The 23,657-nt window shown below is 38.6% G+C and overlaps 1 protein-coding gene across 1 annotated transcript in view; it reads right to left on the bottom strand.

Annotated features, from left to right (window-relative positions):
- Positions 1-23,078, bottom strand: part of ADAMTS20 (ADAM metallopeptidase with thrombospondin type 1 motif 20) — a 104,541-nt gene extending 81,463 nt beyond the window's left edge. The window contains 4 exon segments of the mRNA XM_050912865.1: positions 4,761-5,017; positions 8,870-9,032; positions 22,229-22,575; positions 22,984-23,078. Coding sequence (XP_050768822.1) covers positions 4,761-5,017; positions 8,870-9,032; positions 22,229-22,575; positions 22,984-23,074 — 858 coding nt within the window. The 5' untranslated portion in view covers positions 23,075-23,078.
- Between the last annotated feature and the right edge of the window lie 579 nt (positions 23,079-23,657).

Here is a 23,657-nt window from a genome sequence, read left to right as displayed (position 1 = left end):
GTATGAACGATACTTTGCAAATAATTGTTTCCAGCTATGTATATTCATTGGTGTATAATCAAATACCCATTTTCATTTTAACCACATCAAAGTGCTCAAGATCCTGTGGTTTTATATATACAGAAGAAACACGATAAGGTATAGAGCTTAAGCAAGAAACAAATGCCTTTGTGCTGGCTCTCTAGATTTCACTGAATGAGAGATAAAAAGCACTGAACATTCCTGCAGCATTAGTAGTAATACACTGATCTGAGTAAAAAAAAAGACGTAAAGCACAAACTTCGTAGTCTAAGTAGTAGATGCAAGGAACAATATACTAATCACTAAATTTTGAATTTAAAAATATTTATTGCCTTTCAGATGCTAGTCATACAAATGAAGTGATTAACCTACAAATTATTCAAGTCTACTCTCTATTTTTAAATGATGACTATATGGCAGAATCAATAATGTCAAATATTCTTAAATGCCAGTATGCATCTATGTTTTCCCAGAGTGTTATGGAAATATGAACTGTTAACAGTTGTGTGGTATGAACTGCAAAGAAAATATAAAAACATTCTTTAAATTCATCCCATATATATTAGGACAAAATCATTTGGCTATTTTTGAATGACAGGGGCAGCACACTGGTGCATGGGATCTTTCTACATTGAAAATATTTCACGATCATTGCTGATGATTAGCTGTCAGAATGGCAAAAAAGTAAAAAAAAAAAAGACTACAACTAGAAAAATTTTTTGCTGCTAAGATCTCTTACTGCCTTACATTTTACATCTCAGTAAATTATGGTAGCCACAAAAACATTACTAAAACGACAGTAACTATTTCAAGGTACTTTGATGGCAGCTTGATTTGCACAGATCTGAAAGACTACACAAAGAACAAAACAATGGATAGTCAAAGCCATTTATGTGCAGTCCAAGTTAAGAACCTGTCTTGATGAAAATTAAAAATACCAGCTTTTAATACTATGTTATAATGGTACTATTTTACCATTATATAATGCCATTTTATGATTACACAGTCTCACTGCAAGTTAAATGATCTAAACTGATGCTGTCTCAATCCTCTCCTTGAATGCATGGCTGCCCCCCTCCCATGCTCCAACTCTAGCACTCACATGACTAAGCAGTCAGCCAAGTTCACGATCTGAGCTGGCCAACATAGCCCTACCACAGGTAGTTTTACATGTCAAGTTTTCTCTACAGAAACACAAGACTGAAGTTCTTGCTGCAAGCAGACTAAGAACAGACCAAGAAGTTTTTTTACTACCAAGCTATCTAAGCAGTAGATTTCTTAAAAAGATGTCAATAATCAGGTACCTGATTCAGAAAATGAGAATAGTACCTCAAAATGTATCATGGAACCAGATTTGATGAGGTTTTGGTGCTTTTACAGTAAACTCCAGTGTCTTAATGAATTATTTCAGTTGCTAAGATCAAGCCTTCATGTTAGGGACTTCGAACTGTCACAATATAATGTGCTTAAGACAGAGTCCTCCAGCTACTAAATCTATTAAGGCAGTACCTACTGCCTACTCTGCTGATGCAACGCTTGGAGGAACAAGAAAGAACATTGCGAGTTAAGCAATCACAGATTTCTTTATTATTTTATTTATCATTTCACATTAAATAATGCCACTCTTTATTGTATTTCAATACAAAAGTTTTGATAAAGTCCTATGGCAAAGGTATTCCTTGTACTTTTAATACATATTTCAATCAGAACAAGTATTTCCAAGACATAGTGTAAATACTATGAATATTAATCTTGCCAAGATTTTTGCAATTTTAAAGAAATGAGAAAATGCATTCCAGTTCCAGTTCAATGGGATTACTTGCATGCTGAGAGTTAAGCCTTTTCAGGTTGAATTGGATGAGTGACAAGACACTTAAAACCCTAAAAATATTTAGCAGTATATTTCAGTTCTTATTTTCCACTCATAAAACAGTATCCTATAGCAGTAAGTTTACTTTGGTGGTTTTGATGATGCTAAAAAAAAAGGAAGAAAAGAAAATAAAAATGGGCCAGGATTTCAAAAGTTCTTCTTGGAGCTAGATGAGTTTCATTAAAATTTAATGGGATTTATATGCTTAAACTTTTTAGGTTTCTTTAAAATCCAAGCCAAAACTGAATATCCTTAAAAGTTTCAGAATGATTATAAGAGTAGAGTATAATGCTTGATTCATTTAAAATGCCAGCAACCTGACGATTTCCCATAACAGGAGAAGCTGCTTGACCAGTGTGGTGGTTTAACCCCAGCCAGTCCTGGGTACACAAGTACCAGTTAAATTTAATAATCAAAGCTATCTGTATAATGGCAGAAAGGATAAAATTTAATAGTTTCATTTCTTCCCTTTATGGGTAATGAAACAAGACTAATAATGGTTCTGGTTCAAACACTAATAGGCTGTGGGTCAAGAAATGACCCACCTGCATACTGATGAATTCTAATACAGATTACATAGCAAAGAGTGGTAGTCATTTGTTTTCCTATTCTTCACATTTATTACTAGCTTACTGAAAAATAACTATTATGGGAAAGGAGAAAGAAGAGAAGAGACTGAAGACTGTATCTTCATATGCATTATTTGATTTGTTTGACAAAGCGATATAAATGCGAGTAGAGGGTTGGACCAGATGACTTCCAAAGGTCCCTTACAACTTGAACTATTGTGTGATTCTATGACATCGTTGAAATGCTTCAAGGAGAAGGGATATAAGCTGGAATATGTATTCTTGCAGGGGGTGGGGAGAAAATTAACTGGACTGTGAAGAAAATCTTTCAGAATTAAGATCTGATTTTATATTTAAAAAAAAAAAATCTGCATTTATAAAAGCTAAACATTTCTAGAAATAATGTTTTAACAAACTTCTGTTTCAAGATTACCTTCAGAAGTAGCAGATGTACATGTGGAATAAGAGCTGCCAGAAGATGCCAGTTATACATCTTACTATCTACTGTAGTATTCAAAGATATTAAATTCACATTAAAGATACAGTGTTTTATTGTATGCCATTACCTCAAAGCCAGCAATAACTGCCCTAAGCCTTAGTTTTACAGTATAGATAGGTAAGCACAGGAATGAAGTCACAAGCTTTTTAGCAAAGAGCTGGTATTCTTTCACTCATATGTGTATATGTTAAATGCTAGATCTTAAACAGTTCATATAGACTCTCTTTAGCAGCAATTATACAATGCATATCCTATTTACCTAGCAGAAGTCCAATTATGTAAGTAAAAAGACACAAGAAACGTTGCACTATAAGGAACAGTGGTTGAATGTACAACATCTACAGATGCAGGAACAATGTTTGTTCGTAAAAAAGAAGATCAGGAATTACATTAGCTATAATCACAACAGCACCTTATGAAAATTATACAATAAATGTTCCATTTCATCCTATTGTACAGTTTTGTAAAAAACATCTTCCATTTTAAAACAATGTTTTGACCACTTCATTTTGATTCTTAGTATACCTCTGTATTAAAAAAGTAACTCTATAAACAATGTGATCTTTCGTTTCAGTCGTTTCTAAAAGAATTCCAAATTGAGTCTGTACTATAAGTTAAAGAAAAAATCCACCTTTTGATACTGATTTTTTCTTTGTAATACATGAACTTTCAGACCTTCACACCACTGCCAGTACAAAAATTCAGAAGACTATCAAATTAAAGTATGCTAATCTCCCTTAAAATGTCATTATTCTTCTTATAAACCAATTAAAGAAAACTCCATTTTCTAAGTTTAGGTACCTACATCTGTGTAATAGGTGACAGCACCTCTGCTGCCATCAGCTGGAGATCTAGACATTAGAGTGAGCAGAACTCAGTTCAGTTGCCTAACTACACATTATCTAGTGTCACTTCAGATGCTATAGGTTATCAGACATCTATACAGAACTGGCAGATATGACACATGATCTACAGGAGACTTGCACACCTTTGTCAAGCAGCAGCTGAGGCCAAGTCAGATGTCCTATGGCATCTTAAATGGTACTAGACACTTCTATGAAGCAAACTAATTGATCCCAGTGGAAACTAGAGAGCTATTCTGTTCATCCAAAAGTAGATGTCAACTACTGGTCAAGATAGATGTCAATAACTGGTCAAGTGAATACCTCTCATTTAAAGCAGAATATCTCCATAGACACCTATATGTAGGTGTCTTAATTTGCAAGCCCAAAGTTAGATGCAGTTTCATATAAATTAAGCTTCTTCAATAGATGGAAGGACAGAAATCTAGAAATAATTACTATGTAGAATATTTTAGCATGTCTTTTCCTAAAAAAATGATTCAAGAGATGTCACAGTAAACCTTTTGATTTTACAGAGCTTATTGTACTAGATCCTGAATCAACACAAGAATTGACTTTTGGTTCAAGAAAGAATTCACCACAGAAAGAGCTCAACTAAATGATGCCAACTCAAAGTCTGACCCATATTAATTTGAAATTACTTGAAAAACTAGGATTACTATAACCAAGCATTTTTTTACAATGCCTTTTAACCTCTGTCTGCTGTAATTAATCGATATGTTCAACTCACTGAAGCTTAAGAATTCTTCTAAAGCAACAGCAAATCAGGAATAGGTCACAGCATTTCACCTACACACCTTACTGCATTAAACTGAAAAGATCCATAATCTGAAGTTTTGGCCCTACTTTGTCAAACCAGAAGACAGGGAAGTTGCAGAACAGAAAACAGAACAGAAATAACTGAAATTGCTAATACTTATGAACTTAAGTTTACTTACTATTGACATCAATGTTAGTATGTAGTGCTGTAAGTTCTGCCCATGGTGACGAACCATTTTGGTGTCAGCTGTAACCATCACTTCTACATATCTTGGATAGGAAAGAAAACGTCTTTTCCTGGAATGTGGATTGCCACCATCCTCTATAGATAGGTTATTTAAAGCATACTCTAAACTGAGAGACTTCTGTAAAACATTGCTCTCTTCATTTAAACTGCTGAAGGTTGGATGTAGTAAAGTGCTCTTCAACTCTTTTTCTGTAAAGTATAAAGAGATTTACTGTTGAATGCAGTTTCTAAATTTAAAAAGAGAAACAGCCAAAAGGCTGCCCAAAATAGACAAAGCGAACTTGTACTTATGATCTTATTTCCAAGAGAACCAGTGCAAGAATTAAAAAAAATATATTAAACATGAAAGGCTGTAATAGGAACATCAAAATTAGATGCCTTATATATTATCATATAGTTCTATCATATATAGATTCATTGTTAAAAATTAGTTAAGAGATAGCAGTATTATACAGTTCCTAGAATGCAGCATAATCCAGACAGGCAGGCTGGAAGGAGATAAACACTGGAGCTTAAGCAGTCCAACAAAGGAAGCAAGTTAATTAAACAAAATACATTATTTTTTACACACAAACCTTTGACACCAACAGAACCAACCAAAACAAACCATAACAAAGACTATGCCTGAATCCTGAATTCAAGTCCCTATTTATTTTTTCATTTATATAACTTTACATCTGTATAAACATGGAGTTTACTTCATAACAAAGTACGCATCAAAAGCCTTCAGTGACTTCCTTGACAGCTTTGTTAATATTCATTATGTAGGATCAGGTTCTAAAGGAAATACAGAACCTACTCAGATACCTCCAAACTAAATACTGTAATACTTCCAGTCATGCTGTATAGCCTAGCCACCAAAGGCTTGTGATACCTGATACATAAAATCCATGCAGTGATCAGGGAGTCACCTTAGCAATAGCCCACATAAAAATACTTAAGTGAGAAGCATATCTGAATTCTCACTACCCTCCAGAACTTAAGCACCTAACCAGGCACTTCAGCCCCCTCAGAACAAAACTCCACTATCTTTCTGGAAGCTAGATTTCCTGTTAAAAAGTAGCTGCCAAAGGATATGCCTCCTAATCCTTTTATTCTAATGACTACAGCACTGACTCAAGAATTCAGAGATCCCAACTCTGTTACCCCTAACTTGAGAGGATTTAAATCTATGTATTCCATATTTCAAGGGAAGAGCCTTCATCTATAAACTTTAAGCTACTTTTGACAGATCAATAGTCTGTCCGCTTTAAAGTTAGGGCACAATACAGCCAGAAAACAGTAGAGGGACAACAGCAAGCACCTTAAAGTTGGCTGAGTAATTGTCTAAAAGTCAGTCACAAAATATAGCTATAATAATTGCAAAAACTGTTAGCACTAGCAACAACAAGGGGAGAATTTGGGGACTGGCTTTGAAAAGGAACTTGTTTGTGAGTACCTACGTATATTAGATGTGTTCAGACTGACTGAGTTTGATGCACTGAAGAGAACTGGCTGAAGCAATTTCATATGCACATTATCTTTACTAGGTCACAGAAGGTGTCTGAGACTTCAGAGTACTGGCAAAATAGGAAACAGCATCTATATTTAAAGTGAGAGTTTAAAGACGACCTAAATTTATGGACCAGCCAAGACAAATTCAATAGCAGAACAAATATAATTTTGTTTATAAACACCAGAAATCAACAAGTGGATGAGTAATAGCTATCGTATTTATCAAAAACATATTATGGAAAATTCAGATGAGCTTCCCTGTATTAAGGAAACAGGATTTATGGATAGAGGAAAGGCAGCAGATGTCCTATCGTGACTTGAGTAAGGCTTGTACCAGGGTTTCCAATTAATTTTTCATCAGCAAGTTAGTTTAGAAGAAACCAGTACAAAGTGAGGAAAAGATTAGTTAGACAATTTTAGAAGCAATTATCATGGTCCAATTTCAAACTAAAAAGATGTACTGAATGCTATGTCTCTCCATATCCTCTGTCAAGGTTCACTTACCAGAGAAAGAGAAACTCATGATCACAAGTATTGCTAGATATACTCTGTTCCTCCTTGAAGGGAGGATGTGAATAACCAGGCAAGACTAGCATTAATGGAGACAAATCTCTTCTTTAGAAGGATAGAAATATAACACAAGGTTTTGCTCCATGAATATTTCTGCAACTTCGCTCCCCCAAAAATGACAGTAATCCCTGGCTCAATCTTTTGTAGTTGCTCCAATAAATGAAAAGGGGGAAAATGACCAGATTCTTAACGCTTGGAGCCTTTTTCTCACACTAGGTTGCTTATATTAATAGAATTCTCATATGCAACATAGAAAAAAAAAACCACAAACAACACAAACTGAAAGACCTCTACTTTGGTTCAGTACATACTATTCATCATTAAAAAAGAATCAGGAAAAACAACACTTGCTTGATTTTCAAACAAAGTACTAACTCCTTGTTCTGCAGTGACAATCAATGAATAGATAGCATCAGCTTCCTAAAAATAGAGCTAAAGAAAAGAAATACCTTTCACTAGAATTTGTTGAGTGCAAGATGATCATAATGGTTGCTTTCTGGCCTTAGTATCTACGGAAAAGCAGAATTCTCAATATATTGTTTCTGAGTATAAAATATGCTTTAAGAATTTTCTAAAATTAAAAATACTAGCCACCCAAGCTACACTGTTATTTTTGCAATTTATATTTTCAAACACCTGGACAGATATTTCTTAAGAAAATAAAGTTGAAATTTTATTTTTTTCCTTTTCTTCAAATAGTCATTTTTAGGCACTCAGCCTTGTTTAAACATTCCTGAAGTGCAAGTACATTCAAATGCATAATGCAGATTTCAATATCAGGAAATGCGTAGAATTTTAATTAGACACGATGTTTCTAAATGCCAAGCTGAACCAAATATAAGCTGCTTTCTCCTATTGTGAATCTCCACCCATTTTTGTTTTCTTTGAAGTCCAATAAACAAAGCCCATATGCTTCTATCAAAATCAAAAGAAAAGCTTTTATGTCACTAGGCTTAAAAAAAATTATGTTTCCAACACAATGAAAAATATTTAAAATAGCACTAGTATAATAGTAAAGGTTAAGAAGTGCATTGCTCAGGCAGGATCTTCAAAGGCTTCTACATCATTATATCCCAAAGCAGATGGTATCTCAGTGTTTAGAATGAGTCTATGGACACCTACAATTTCAAATAAATCCTTTCTAATCCCACTCTTCTGTCTAGTTTTTTTTTTTACTTTGATGGCAGCTGCAGGTGCCTCTCTCGCATCATACTATTTTCAGACTACGAAGATGTGTGCATAACTATGAAAAACAACTACTGAAAGTTTTTTGTCCCACTAAAAAACATATCAGTTTAAAGCACAGTGCTTTCTACTCACTGCTTCATGGTATTAATAAAGCTTTTTTGGTTTTCATAGTCACTTTCACTGCATACGTTCTCACTCAAGTTACTTTGCTTAATGATTAACCTACATACTGTGAAGCTATGAAAGTACAACCATTCACTTGTCACACATCCTAATGCTATGCTTGTAAATTACTCCACTTCCCTTTTATTTAAAATAAAACTATTACAAATATGTAGTATGAATAAATTATTAAAATACTCATTAGGACAAAAATCTACATTAATGGGTAATACTAGATACTTCCATTATTAAGGAAGACAGATTTCCTGTATTATCTGTTAGACTTGCAATAAGTTCATCATCTTTTGTGAATGTAAGCAACAACAACTCCTGTGGATCTACTCTTTAAATGTTTACATATGTGACAACACAGGTGTAAAAAAAAATAAACCCACAGAGAAGTTCTTGCAATATCATGATTTTTTTTTTACATGCACATTTTGTCCTACGTTTGAATTAGCAACTGACAGAAAAAAAGAAATTGCTGCCAAGACTATGTGAAAGAAATGTGTAGGTTCTAATGGAACAATCTGGAGATAAATATTATTTATGAAAATTAATCTTGTCTTTTTTTTAAAAGATCTGACATTTGAAAAAGTCACATTGAAATTTTAAGTATGACTATACCTGAAACTTCACAAGGTTTATGGGATTTCTGATACTTTTTTTTAATTTCTTCATGCCTGTATATAAGATGTGGTTTGTTATGCTCATCTTCATGTTCACCTCCATCCGCTTTCATCAGAGGTTCTAAAAAATATTCACCATCATGTGCCTTAAAGGTGCCCATCTGAAAGTAAGAGAAGTAATTGATTTATTTTCCACTAAAAATACTGATATAAAAATAATTTTCATTGAAATAATAAACTATTTATGATAATATTTTGAAATTAATGGAAGTAAATTTGTACATGAGACAGAGGAAACTTCAGTGGAAGCTGGAGATGGAAGCTTGAAGGTAAGGCAAAAAGAAATTTGCTTTCAGAGACTTATCCCACCAGAATAACTCATAACAGACTACCTTGCGTATTAACAATGTATCATAGGTAATCACTATACAGAGTTAATGAAAGAAAGGAGATCACAAAAGTAAAGAGAATCTAGGTATAACCAAGCACGACCAGCTGGGAACTGTGCAAAGGGGAGCAGAGGTCATCAAGAAATTCAGGATTTGAGTGTTGTCCAAATTCTAGACTGATTTGTTGCCTTCTGTCCTTTACATAATTTATATAATATTTTTCTTCTAAAATTGCATTTTGCCCATAGATTAGAAACAGTGTTAACCTGACAGTGTTTTTAAAGACTTCGAAATGAGTTCCAGGAATTCAAAGTTGACAGTTTCATTAATGCATTTTTCTCCTCAATTCCCCCCCCCCCCATAGCAGACACACATGGGTAACTGTAATGGGAACCAAAGGAACTTGATTACTAACAAAAGCATTGGCACATATACAAAGAAAAAGAACAAAAATTAAGCTCCTTTCCCCCACCCCATAATCCATTCAATTATAAAATCCTAAAACAGAATCTCTTTCTCACTGCACTTCTAACCAAATTCATAGTTCCCTACGGCTTAAGTACCTTATTTCAGGAGACTATGAGGAAGAAAAAACATGTAAGAATTTCATCAAATTATTTTCAGACTTTTTGGCAACCTCCTCACTTCAGCCAGTTAAGCACCTAGAGTGAGCAGGTGCACTGCATCCTGTTAGCTGTTTTGCCATATTAGTGAGGCATGTTTACCAATAAGAGAATAGTGATAATCTACATAATATGGTTTAAGAGATTAAGTGTTCATGTCAACCTTGAAACTCAGGGTTAGAGAGAGTGGCAGAGCAAGACACACGAGAAGAGAGAATAGGTTTTTTTTCAAGCAACCTACAAATGGTCTTTTAAAATCTGCTGCAAACTACCTTAGTGTCCAGGGTATTGTACTGGAATTATAATATCCCCTTGAATCTGGGATCCTTCTAGCAGTTATCAGTTTTCTATGTTTAAAACTCTGTTAGGCTTCAGGCATACGTCAGACTATCTGTAGTCTTGCCTGATACATAGCATACATATCATCCAAAGTTACAGTTATTGTAAACCCACTGTGGTTGGATCCTCTGCATCACCTTTGCTGCAGAATGAAAAAAGATCCAGCTAAATAGTATTTTCCTTTCAAGACTGTTTAAATCTAACTCACAGAAACACTTTTCCCCCCTCAGTTTCATTTAAATTCTTTGCAAGTAGTCTTCATGCTGGATCCTTTATATTTTCAGTTCAGCCTTCTCACATCCAGTGTTTCCAGGGCATGTGATTTGTAGAGGACGGCAGATAGAGCGTACTGAGAACGCTATGTGCCTCCCTGGAAAGGGCCTCATGAAAACAGATATGCCACAGCTTGTCAGTTAGTCCTAAGTAGGTGCAATCTGCTGGGCAAAATGACAGGGATAGACAAGAAGAGCGTGTCACTCAGGGACAAAGCAGCAAGAACTGATGCTAAGATTCACACTGATGTTTATTATATAAATTATTAAAGTCCCAATTACCAAAACATGATAAATTTGACCCCATACTATTTGTGAACACTAACATGCTAATTAATTATTTTCTCCTGACATACAATAAACCCTATTTCTAGATAAGAGACATTTAAAGTGTTGTTTTAGATTCAAGCAAAACCTTTATTGCCACTGCTTTATTCCACACATACTTCCGTCCTACTTCTTCTAATAGCTAGAGCAGATATTCTGTATTTGTTTATTCAATGGCTTTTCCAACTAGCAGGCTTTCAGATTTTACAAAGAAATGGTTTCAGCTACAAACATACCAATTATGAGAATAATAGCACAGAACTAATAAGGAAAGCGTTTGTGCTGCATTTTAAACTAAACTCATCTTCCAGAATACCAGACTTCCACTGGAAAAGATGAACTGCAAGAACAAGGCTATATTTTTCTACCATGTCACACACACAAAAAAAAAAAAAATCACTACGACATATGTTTTTCAGTGAGTCTCATCACTCTGAAAATTCCAGTCAGACTCCTGACCCCATACTCTGACAACCAAATGCTACCACAGGACAAATCCTATCTAGGAATTCAAAACCGTATTTATGCACACATTATCCTATCCAGTGGATTGGGTAGAGTCAACATGAGGCATCATGACTTATCTAAGTCAATCTAGGACCGTGGATACCCCAAAAGATGTAGTCCTGCCTTGCCCCTCCTCTAGCTGTGTACTCCCACACTTCTTTGTTTAAGCACTAGTAATGGAAACCACGTACACTGTGTACCAACTCCCCTGTGCAGTTAAAAATCTCTGCCTTCTACCAACGAAAGACATTCTTCAGCTGAAATAGTAAGGGTCACCTGGAACAGAGAACCATTTTTCCTGGCAAAAAAGCAACTTCATATCAGCAAGAGCTTACTGTAAAACCAGCCCATCAAGCAACTCAGAATGATGCTCCAAAGCCTGCACATCAAGCTGAGCCTAATAATGAACACACAATATAAAATGCCTGGCAACACCTGTGGCTCAATTCTCATTACTCTATAGTCTAAGTATCTCAATCAGAACCGATACATGTATCTTAACTGAAATCCAGAATCCTGTGCTGAAAAAAGACACACTGAAGTCATCTAGGGAGGAAAAAAAAAAAGAAAGCAGGCAATTCTCCCTCTTTTAAAAGATACTCAGAAGTAGCACTAACTGTGCTCTTCTTCACAGTAAATGATTAGAGAAATTGCCTAGAAAGCAAAAGAATGAAGTCTCCTTCGTCATACCCAAGAAAATACAAAACACACCATAAACTTATAGCCCAAAAAGTTAGGACACACAGCTGGAAGGGAAGAATCTTATATTATGTTTCATGACCTAGGAATTATTCTTAGCTTTTTGTTTTAAATCAAAAGATTAACACAAGAAGGTACAATAGTGTCGCTAAGACTGGAGACTCCACCTTTCCAGATACTTGGGCTAACTATTTTAGAAAAATGGAGCCAGGCTTCCTCTCACTCGCTCGCTCTCTGGCCCACTGATTCTTGCACAGTATCCCAGGATCAACTGTCTGTTTAGATATGGAAGAAATAGCTGACAAAAAAAAAAAAAAAAAAAAAAAAAAAAAAAAAAAAAAAAAAATCGATAATGCAACAAACTTTCATTCTTTCTTCAATGAATTCTCTCCTCTTCAATAAGTAATTACTACCACTGACTAGCTAGGAAGACCTCCACCAGTAGCCTATGATAAATTTTTTGCACATCCCCTATCCAAGTTGAGAAGAACACTTTATATTGTATGTGAGAAAGAGCAAAGGATAAGAGATGTAAACAGTGCTCTATCTTAAGAAGGGTATATGATATTTGTCTTTTAAAACCCAAGCAGACATTGAGCTTGAAGTCACCAATTCCAATCCTTTAAATTCTCTATGAAGACTAAAGATGGGTTTTGATTAGCTACACAGTTATATCTTCATTTTCCCAACACACAGGTCTACAAAAATTCAGTCACCAGCTACACTGTCTGTTTTATAGACCTTCATTGATGAAAGTGATACTTAATCTGGTGACAGACTCTGCTGATACAAATGGAGCTATTCCTGCGAGTTAGGCGCACAAGCAAAAGGGCTGTGAGATCCAAATGAAAAATACTTTTGGTAAAACCAAATAAAGCAAAGTCACTTAGATGTAGAGACAGGTTGCTGAAACAGGAGCCCAAGCATTTGCAGGAAATGAAATCAGAAATGAACTGGATTTACTTATCATCTACAGATGCCTCTCAAATCATACAACAAGAAATCTGCCTGAAACATTCTATTTCTGTTCTCAGATAAAGATGTAAAAGTACATTTAAAAGATCTCTTCAGTAGAAGTGGAGTACAAAATTGAAAACACTCTCTTGCACATCATAAATAAGTGGTCCAAAGAGGGAGTGCTACCCAGGACTATGCATATGCATAGATTTGAGGAAATTTATGAGAAAACCCACATGAGAAAGATAATTTATTTCTTGGATTTAAAATACACTGGATGAGTTAGACACTTTACATTAAATCAAGGTTCAATGGATCAACACAACTATTCACTATATATGGTATGTCTTAGTGGTTTAAAGTGGCTTAAAACTGTATAGTCTTAATCAATGTATTTGCTCTATTCCAAGAGTAGTAGAAATAAATATTGCTGAAGTTATGGTTAAAGTATGTACCATGCCCATATACAAATTACATCCTTGTGTATAATGGCAACTTCGTAGAACACATGGAAAACATAAGGGATATATAGCAGGTTTCAGAAACGTGGAATTAATATGTCCAACAGCAAAACTGGAAAGGTTTCAGAAAAATGCTAAAAGAACAACTGAAGTTCTGGAAAACACAACTCTAAACTGGCAGACTCCCTCCCAGGTAAGCTCCACTCCTGTGCTCAAGTATTTTTCACGCCCTCATGGTATGGCTTCTAACTCAAACTCAAAAACCTGCAAGCAGTTTATAGCAAGAGTACTTTCATGGTCAAAGTAAACTACAAAATCACTTCCTTTTATATTATTTCTTCCCCCCTCCCCACCCTCCCCCTTGTGTTAATTCAAAGCTCTTCTGAATCATGTGAGAAGCCCTTCACCTTTTTCTTCCTGCTCCACTGTTACAATGTTTTCTAATGAAAGACTTAAGAAGCATAGTTTAATCAGTTCACTGAAGAAAAAAAGTATTAGAGGTTATCTGATCATGGTACACTGCCAACATCTGGAAAAAATATTTCTACTAGAAGATAATTCAGCTAGAAACACAGCAAGAGGTAGTGGTTGCAAGCTAATGTATTTAATTAAAACTAGAGCTAATATAATAGAAATAAGAAAACAGTAATAAAATAATAAATAATACACCAGCTAAGCAGCAGGGAAGAAATATCTAGCAATGAATAAGTGTTTTCTGGTGGAACACCTTTTTAGAAGTGAATGAAAGCAACATTATTTTGAAGTTCTTAGAGAGAAATAGAATAAAATGCTAGAAGCTTATTATAGGGAAAAAAATCTTTCATCGTAAGTTTAACTATGATCTAGCTACATCTCCTTACAAATTCTGTGAAGTTAAGATTTCATGAGCAGATAGTAATCACACCTTGAACAGAACTGATGAGGCATTCACCTATGCTCAGAAGTGTCCCAGCCTGGAAAGGCACCTAATCACTGGTTAAGTAAAATTGCATAATTCCAGATTGGAATTTAAATTCCATGTAAAGTCCTAAAGGGATCTGACCTATTTGTATGTTTAGATCACACCTGATCTAACCATATGGTAACTGTAGCACTGGATCCAGTGTCCTTACTGCCAAGTTACTTTCACTCAAAACACACACACACACACACACAAGGTATTTCCCTTTTGCATAATGCATAGGGGAAAGAATATTCTTGCAGGAAGTGTGAAATCTGGCGCTAGGTACCCTGAACATCACTTTGTAAGGCTATTCTAGGCAAGTCTGGCTGAAACTTGGTAAAAACAGTATTCCAGGAGTTTCTAAATACAATTTGTAACAACAGACTGGCTAAATACCAGAGAACTTGAGAGAATGTTACAATAACAATCTCAAAGACAGCTAGAAAGAGCAGGGTTCATGGCAATTAACAAGATTCATTGGAGTGGAAGGAAGAGAGAGGGGCGATTTATTTATTTTTACCTTTATATACAATTCACAGTGAACAAGCTAGACAAGTCAATTAAAAATTATGCGTAACAGCTTTTTTCAGATATATACATGGAGATTTCATTATGGAAAAGCACCTATTCTGCAATGCCTGTTGAAATTGGTGAAACAAAATATATATATACATAAAGGGGCTTTTTTGTTTGGTTGGGTTTTTTTCCAGAGGGAGGGCATTGTTGGCTTTGATTTTTGGTTTTTAGGGGGATTGTGTTTAATACATAAGTAAACTATCATCAAGCTAAGTATTGCCATAGAACATAGACCTAGGGGATCCATACGCTTAATCTTGTAGGAAACTCCATCATTAATCTTGTCTGTCTCAGTAAATGTCAAGCAAATTTACATTTCCAACTTATCTCTGTTTAAAGAGAACTTCCTAGCTTTGATGTTTTTAAGTACATGCAGAACCACCTTTTTCTCTCACTGGGAGATGAATAGCTCCATAAAGTCCTTTCAACCTCATATGCGCCATCAGGCAGTTATCACTCAAGTACACGCAAGGTATGGCTAGATTTTCACCTGTTTTAGTCAACCACACAGTAAGTTACCTTGAGTACTTTTGTCAATATGTGTATACCCAGAAGGTATGACCTCTTCTCACAGTGTTTGACTTTGCTACTATGATCTTGCCATTTTCTATGTGAGGGTACGTCTGAAACAGAATGACAACTGAGACTATTGCAGATACGTTATCTCATGTGGGAAGCCTATCTATTCCCCAAGAGTACAAAGTTTCCCGAAATCCATGACTGCTAACTGTTGACTGCCACCTGGGGCTGGAAGCATTAACTTCAGACAAAAAAAAAAAAAAAAAAAAAAAAAGCTGTTTTGCACATCATTTCAGTAATTTAGCTCACCTAGTGACAGCAAAGGGCCATATGTTGTGTCCCCTCCCCTGACACTCCTATCACCCACGTTCATGCACAGTACCTTCTGTGTACTTCCTGAAAGTTTAACGAACATGCTGATATATATATAGATATAGATATATATAGATATAGATATATAAAAAGTAAATCCAACCTCCTGTGGCTGCCCACAGCTTTCCAGCAAATTCACCTGTGTCACAAACCCAAAATGACGAAAAAGATTGTGGATCTCCTACAAAGGCAGCAGTTAAGAACAGGCTGCAGCCATCAGAACAATTTATCTGGCAAACAGAATGTGCTCAAGCAGCTGCCAGAGAAGACTACCAGACACAGGATGTGGGCAAAAGGCAGGCCAGCGATGGCTGAGCACCCTTGACATAAAACATTACATAGGCATGTCCCAGTCCGTTTAAAGGACAATTCACGCAGAATTGCTGGTGGAAATGTAGACACATACTCAGATCCTACTGCTTCCAACAGACATTTTCTGTGACAGACCTTCAGCTGCACAATTCGCAACCCCATGTATTTTCTCAGTTTACAATCGCAGTTACCACCTCTATCTGCTGATCTGTGCTGGTCCATGCGTAAAAGCATAGCATCTCTGGAAATATTTTCAGGAAAAGCAGAGGTGTAAAGAGCTTGGGGAAAATGTACTGGGGATGTTTCAGGTTTTTTGTAACAGCTGCAGGGGGGACCTAAGCTTAAGCTGTCTTACTACTTTATAACAAATTGTGTGATGAATAGTGATTTTGCCAAGGTAGGCAGGCAGAAATTGACTTTAGGATACAGGATCATATTCAAGTAAATTCAAATGTTATGGTCCACTCTCAGATGTATGTGAAAAAGACATCTAGTGTCTATATGTGGGAAACAAAGCTAAAAAGAGACTAGATAGCAATAGTAAAAGATGTGTGCCATTCATTCTGTGACCAGCAGAGCAAGACTGGAAGACTTCAGGCAACTGCAGTCATTAAAATAGACTCTTGTTGAAAAATGCTAGATCAAGTGTCACAGAAGTAGAAATATTTAAAAATTCGTCCTGCTTGTGAGAATACATATTAAGGAAAAGCTAATATGAAAACAAGCCAAACTAAATGAGAGAAAAATTGTAAATTAAATGAAGAGCAAAAGAATAAATAATCAGAGAAGAAAGCTGCAAAAAGAAAAAATAAATGAAAAATTCAAACAAAGCAATCAAGTACAAAAATCTTTATCTAGACCTTTTCAATGTAGAGAAGGTAGAGTTTGGTCTACTTCCTGATCCTTTTTTGTTCTGTTTAGCTATAAAAACAACAGCCAAAAAGAAAGAACATTTTATCTTTTACTTGCAAATTCAGTCCTTGTACTTGAAACCATTTTGTGCTGGTGAGAGATAGAACAAGTGCACAGGGTGATAATGGAAGCACTGAAATTTTTGACTTGTATTGCATAGATTCAGGGCTGGAGTCTCACCTTGTATATGTATATGACAAGTGAAACCAGGACTATTAAGTGGAAGTCATCACATCGGCCAGTCAGCAGCAATAAGACTTAGTTTGTCCAAACAAGAATTTATTGTCTTGAGTTGACATTTTAATATGATTTTTTCCTAGCTTATGATGGAATCTCTACAATAACATAAAAATCTATAAAAACTAGTATGCAGCTTATGGATGTTCATAGGTTTGTAAACGTGACCTGAATGCTGAAAACTAATCCACCTTTCAGATTTAGAAGGTAACTTTTCTGAAGTGACAGCCTGTAAGTTAAAGCATTAAGTTATGTCAAGGTAAGCATATCTTCCAGTTACAAGTGTTAAAGCTTTCTTTGGAAAACCAATGTAGTTTAACTCTTTGAAGTTACTAGTACCAAGCAGCACAAAACTGGGGAGGAAATATCTGGAGTCTGTTACCTGCACTAGATCTCCACAAGAAAGTAGATGCTGGCTATGCTAGTACTAGCTTCTAGCAAGTTTGCCGTGTTTTGTTTTTAATCAAACAATTAAAAATTACATTTCATTAAGATAAATTCCAGGACTGCCTACTTTTCCTTAAAAGGAACCACTGCACTCATCCATAGTCGCAGAGAGAATTGTTTTCAAAATCTCTCAGAAAGGTGATCCGCTGACCCATATTAATAAAAAAATAAACACAACCTCTTGTACTGAGGAAATTCTGAAGATCCACACTTAGGTTCATATTCCTGCCATTCTCCAGACAAAAGTAAGCTTGATGTGCAGTAAAGGAGTGTTACCAAGGGGCTTCCTTGAGCTCCTGAGGAAGGAATTTGTCACGCAGACCTTGTTACACTCCAGAAGCTACATTAGAACAAAGCAGTCCTGCCTTCCTGGACTGCAGAAAGCTGATAGCTAGCAAATCCATGCAAGAAGAGATTCACATGTACTTTCCTACTCCTAACTTTTGCTAGTCAGTGAGCATGTAAAGTTGCTCCATACACCAGAGACTGTACACCCAAAAAGATGTATGTTTCCTCCTTTCTTACCTTTCCCTCTCTCACAGTAGAGTCACATAAAACACCTTTGGCACTTAGGCATTCTCCCAGCTCACAAAAACTGATTTTAACTATCCTCAGCATCAGTCAACACATTCCTGACCTCCAAGAAAGAATACCAGGCTTCTCAAAGGACTAAACAAACTGTTTTTATAGCAATCACTCAGGATTGAAAAAAAAAAAAAAAATAAAGCTCCTTTCTTCAGACAGGTGTCTGCTAGGAATTGAAGGCTCGTTCTAGTTATAAATGGTGATAGCTCCCTCATTTTAAGATACGTTATTCACTGGTATTTGCTTGTATTTGTCAATAAACTTGTAAGCCATATTTTCCTCAAAAGTTAAATGATTTTTTTTTAATTTTTTTTTTTTTAACCTCTGATTTTGCGGTCTGGACAACATTTGAGAGGTCTCTTTAGTCTACATGCATCCAGGGACATGCTCAGCAGATCTTGTTTCCCATGTTTGTAGAAAGCTATAATTGACTAATGCAGTAAAAGTAAAAAAGATATAGAACTTCAGAAAATAAAGTGAAAGAAAGTGTGAAACTTCAAAAATTACTCTAAAGATGCAAGAAATATGCCTGTGATCAGATGTTCAACTAGGCACCCAGGCCATCACTCCAAATGACCTTCTGCCTTTGATGGCATCCCAAACTTCCCTAATTACACACTCCCTCCTTGCAATTACTACAGACTCCCTGCTGACCTTCTAACCTCCCTTTGCCATTTGCATCCCTGAACCCAGGGCACGCTCTGAAATGTAACACAACAAAACTGCATACAGGGTGTCAGGAGCCATTAAGCAATGCTCCATGGGTACTCTGGGTTGTACATGCTCTTGGCACACTCAGAAAAAGGCTTAACTGAGGGTGAAAAGGGAAAGCAGAGCTTGAGGGGGAGAACACACTCAACCTGAGAGTGCAAAAAAGAAAAGAAGGAACTTGGGAAGCAGGAGTGAAGTTGTGAATAAAGGCAGCGCAGAGCTTGGGATAGATGCCTACAGGATAAAGTGAACACAAGTACCTGGTTTAACTTCAGATCACTCAGGCACATCTTCAGAGCAATTTTTAAAATTCCATTGTTAAGTTTCCTGTACCTTTTTGTCTAAGCCCAAGTCCTTTTTTCCTCCCTAGCTTTTACAGCTTTGGTCTGCAGCAATTGCCTTATATATGCAAAGCTGGAAGATAAAATTATACCTAATAGTTCGAAGCAATCTCTTCTATTTTAATTTCCATACACCAAGCTCAAGTTCAGCATTGAGGAAAATGGATCCTACAAAGAGAAGGGATTTTGCTTAGATAAATATAATACAGGGCTACCGAGTCACTAGTCTGGTTTCTACTGTCTCACAATAAATAGTATCTTACCTCGGCAGCAGTCCCACTTAAATCTTTCCATGTATTCATGAAGCATGGTACTGTTGAATAAAAGAGCAATAACTGACTAGCTTATTTTCGCAGGTACATTTGCTGAATGCACAAAACTATGAACCTTTAAAAACCTTGAGAAAAAATTATCTTTTTACTAACTTTTGAGGGTAGCCCCACCTGGGAGTAGGGGATGCATTCAGGGAGGACAAGATCTCACAGGAAAATTCCACCTGGCCTCTATCTCCCTCCTTTCACATCCATTCTTCTCTCAATTCCAAAAAAGTTGTCTCCCCTGGCAGTCACATGGAGAGTGTAACATTTACTTTGAATCCATGAGGATGGAGGAAGAACATTAGGCTAAAGGCTCTGAGTCAGGTTGGAGGATACTCTCTGCAGATACAGGCAACCAGCTGGCTATGACCACCTCTGTCTCCACACAATCCCTCCCTGGGGAACTGTAGGCATGTCCCACAAAAAGTACACCAGCACCCATGCAGGGCTCTGCTTCCTCTTTTGAAAACGTCACCAGCTTCATTAGTGAGGAGAAAGCAGCCACAATGCTGGGTATGCTACATACCCTCTGCAAGGCTGCGTCTGCCTGGGCAGAAGGTGAAATGAGCAGTGAGAGAAAGTCCTGAGAGCACCAGGACAGCAAGGCCTTTGCTGGTGGCTCCAACTAGGCACTCTGTCAGCCAGGCAATGACTGAGGACATGAAGTCCAGCCGGAAGCTGCAGTGAAAGTTCACAAGGCTCATCTAGAAGAGGCAAAGGCTCAGTTTAAAGGCACTCAGGGATTTCTGAGTGGAAGCATACATGACGCAGACTGTAATGTACCAGTAAACGGGAGAGAGAGACACACACACACAAGAGAAGCGAGACATTCAAATTATTACAGAGAAGAGGGTCTTGTGCTGAAGAGTTTGAGACTGCTAAATAATAGGTAGTTGAGACAACTTTTAAGTGCAGTAGGTCCATGTTTTTCAGAAAAATTATTTTCAGCGCACGTGGTCCCTTCAAGTCATGAAAAGTGATGGTTTGCAGGGACAGAATTAAAACAGGCAACAAAAGTTATGAAAAGAGAAGGTTTTAAAACTTCTCACATTTATTCTGTATAGAGTATGAAACTATTCTCAATGCCATGGTATATGAGCATCTACTAGAACACGAAACATGAAAAAAAAAACCCATATTTGTGATTCCTCCTCTTTCCTACTTCCTCTGTGAGTTAGTGCAACATATTGGGGCGTTTGGTATAGGTTTGAGTCAGGTTTTGAATAATGCAGACAAGAACCAATGATGACAGCTGTTTGTAAAGCAAGATATTTAGGCAAAACTTTGATGAATACAGAATTACTGTTTCGGAATGCTTGCTTCTCCAGTAATTTCCAAGGACTAGCCCAAGCCTACAGACCTCAACCCAAAGACAAGGTGGCATATATCCAAATATCCAAGAATAAGCACGAGACAGAGGTGTCTCTCAAGTGCCAGTTATTTCTGACCCTCTTTTCCATCATGTGGATCACTTTCTTTTAATACACATTACACCCTCCTGCACGCATCCAGCCAACTCCATTCTATTTTCTATAGGCCACTAGAAAGAGAGTAGAATACAAAGCTGGATTTTTAAAGTTCCCAAAAATAAAAGTCTTGCAACCTTTACTTTCCTGAGTGACTGCAAAAAACATGTAACAACCTCAACTTAAATTCACAGTAATATTTACAACATCATATTTTTTACAGTGTGCATGTCACTCATACTTGTCCTCAGCATTTCTATAAACAGTGATGTGGTAAAGCACTAGGTATCAGTCTTCTTGTTTCTAGACACAAAACTGTAAAATTTAGCAACACAGTACAACTGTTTTGATAGACAGTTGTGTGACACTATTTCTTCATTATCACTTTGGATGACATAAGGAATGCTATTAAGGGACAAGTAAAGAATGCACATCAATGGAATTTTGATTTGTTTGCTCAATTCAGTTCTTAAGAAGCTTTTTACAGGCACACTCCCACTGAAGTTAGTAGCAAGGTTGCCATTCACTTTTAACAGAAACATGATTAGAGAGCACTGCTGCACACCTATTAGAACATGACACACCTCTACAGCATTGCTGAAAGCAGAGGAAGAAAAATATCAACACTAGTTCTTCTCTCATCATCTCAAGCACCATTATTCCTCACTCATAACGACACAGTATCTATAAAGCTACAAACACATAACTGATGCCAACTAACAGCATCATTTTATCAAAACAATAGCTTACTGTGTTTCTGAAGCATGTTTTTTCCTCCGTTATAAAGCTCTTGGTGTCAGGAGTTACATCAACCAATTCCATTACAGGCCAGCAATAGATCCTTTGAAAGCAGCATTTGTATATCCCACCAAAAAAGTATCATCATGACTGCAAACTGCCAATGCCAAGACATTGCATGACCAGCTACTTGGAATAATGCCCAAGAATTTCCAGCTCAGCTCTGCGGCAAAGGCATCCTACTACATTTCTTTCAGGGAGGAGAATAATATGAATGGAGACAGGAGGCAGTAACCAACATGCTTACCAAGCCACCACAGATGCTGAAGACAGCCATGTGCATCTCCTGTGCATTGACATGCCCACGGTAGAAACAGTGGCGCAAATCAGAGGAGGACTGCTTCTGCGGGGCCCCTACGTGCACCACAGTGTACTGAGCAGCGATGAAGCCTGCATCAGCACTCAGATTGAGCTGGAAGACCTGCCCGTATGCACTGAGCTGGTAATGTGTTCGGAAAGCAGTGGGCTCCAGTGGTGCCTCCAAGCTCCTTTTCCTCCTGCTGAAGTGATGCGTGTGAGGGAAAGCTTCTCCAAATTCATTCACTCGGACAGGTGTGATGATTTCATAGGAGGAGAGCTGCTTCACTAAGGTCTCTGCAACAGAAAGCAAGAGACTCAGCCTGACGCAGCAGCACAGAAGCAACCTTCACTCGCACCCAAACGGCTCCTGGCACGGCACTCGTTGCGCTAGCCAGGGGGCCAGTGACACGAGGGGGGCGGGGGGCGCTGCCTCCAGCACGCCCGGCGAGACCCCGCTCCGGCCCCACCGCCCGCCGCCGCGGGGCGCCCCGCGCCCGCCGTCCCGCGCGGCGGCCGTTGGGCGCCCCAACGGACGCACCCTCAAACGGCCGCCCCGCTGCCCGCCCGCCCCCACCCCCGTGAGGAAACGCTCCTTCCTCCCCGCCCGTGGCCGGGGGAGCGGCGGCTGCCCCGCAGGGCACAGCGCCTGCCGCAGGGCCAGGACCCCCGGGGCAGTCGCCGCCTTTGTTGCCGCTTGTTTACCTTGTCCCGGGTGGAAGCGGACTCCCCACAACTCGGTGACGAGCAGGGAGAGGGGGCACAGCAGACCCGCCAGCCACCTCGCCACCCGCATGGCTCGCTCCGCGGCGGGCGTGCCCGCAGCGCCCCCCGGGCCGCTGCTTCAGCAGCCGCCGGCCGCCTGGGCCGACCCCGCACCGCGCGGCTCCTCCATGCTCCCCGCGCCCCTCCTCGCTGCCCCGCTGCCTCCGCGCTCCCCTCACACGCCCGCTGCCGCGGGAAGCCGCCCGCGCCCGCGCTCCCTCTCCTCCCAGCCCCTCGCCTCCGCTCCCCCAGCTCGCTCTCCGCCGCCGGGGTGGGCGAGGGCGGCCCTTCCCGGCCCTTCCTCCTCCTCCTCCCCCCTTGCCCCTGCCCCCGCCGCCGGCGGGGAGGCGAGGAGATGCCCAGCCGCCTTCAGGCGGTGGCCATCCCCGCACCCGCACTTCAAAGCGGACCCCGGGGCCCGGCCCGCCCCCGGGCAGGAGCTGCCCAATGGCGGAGGGCGGCCCCCGCGCGCGGCCGTCGCGCGGCGCCTCCCCCTCACGCGCCGCCCGCCCGGGCCGGGCCCTCGGCAGCCCCGGGGTGGGCAGGGGTGGCCCCGGGGGCGCCGGCGCCCCGTCCCGCCGCCTGCCACCCCCTTTGCCCACGTCGCCTGGTGC

This window comes from Gymnogyps californianus, chromosome 1, assembly GCF_018139145.2.
Source record: "Gymnogyps californianus isolate 813 chromosome 1, ASM1813914v2, whole genome shotgun sequence".
NCBI lineage: Eukaryota > Metazoa > Chordata > Aves > Accipitriformes > Cathartidae > Gymnogyps > Gymnogyps californianus.
Note: the sequence above shows the minus strand (reverse complement) of the source record. Positions and strands in the feature narration are given on the sequence as shown.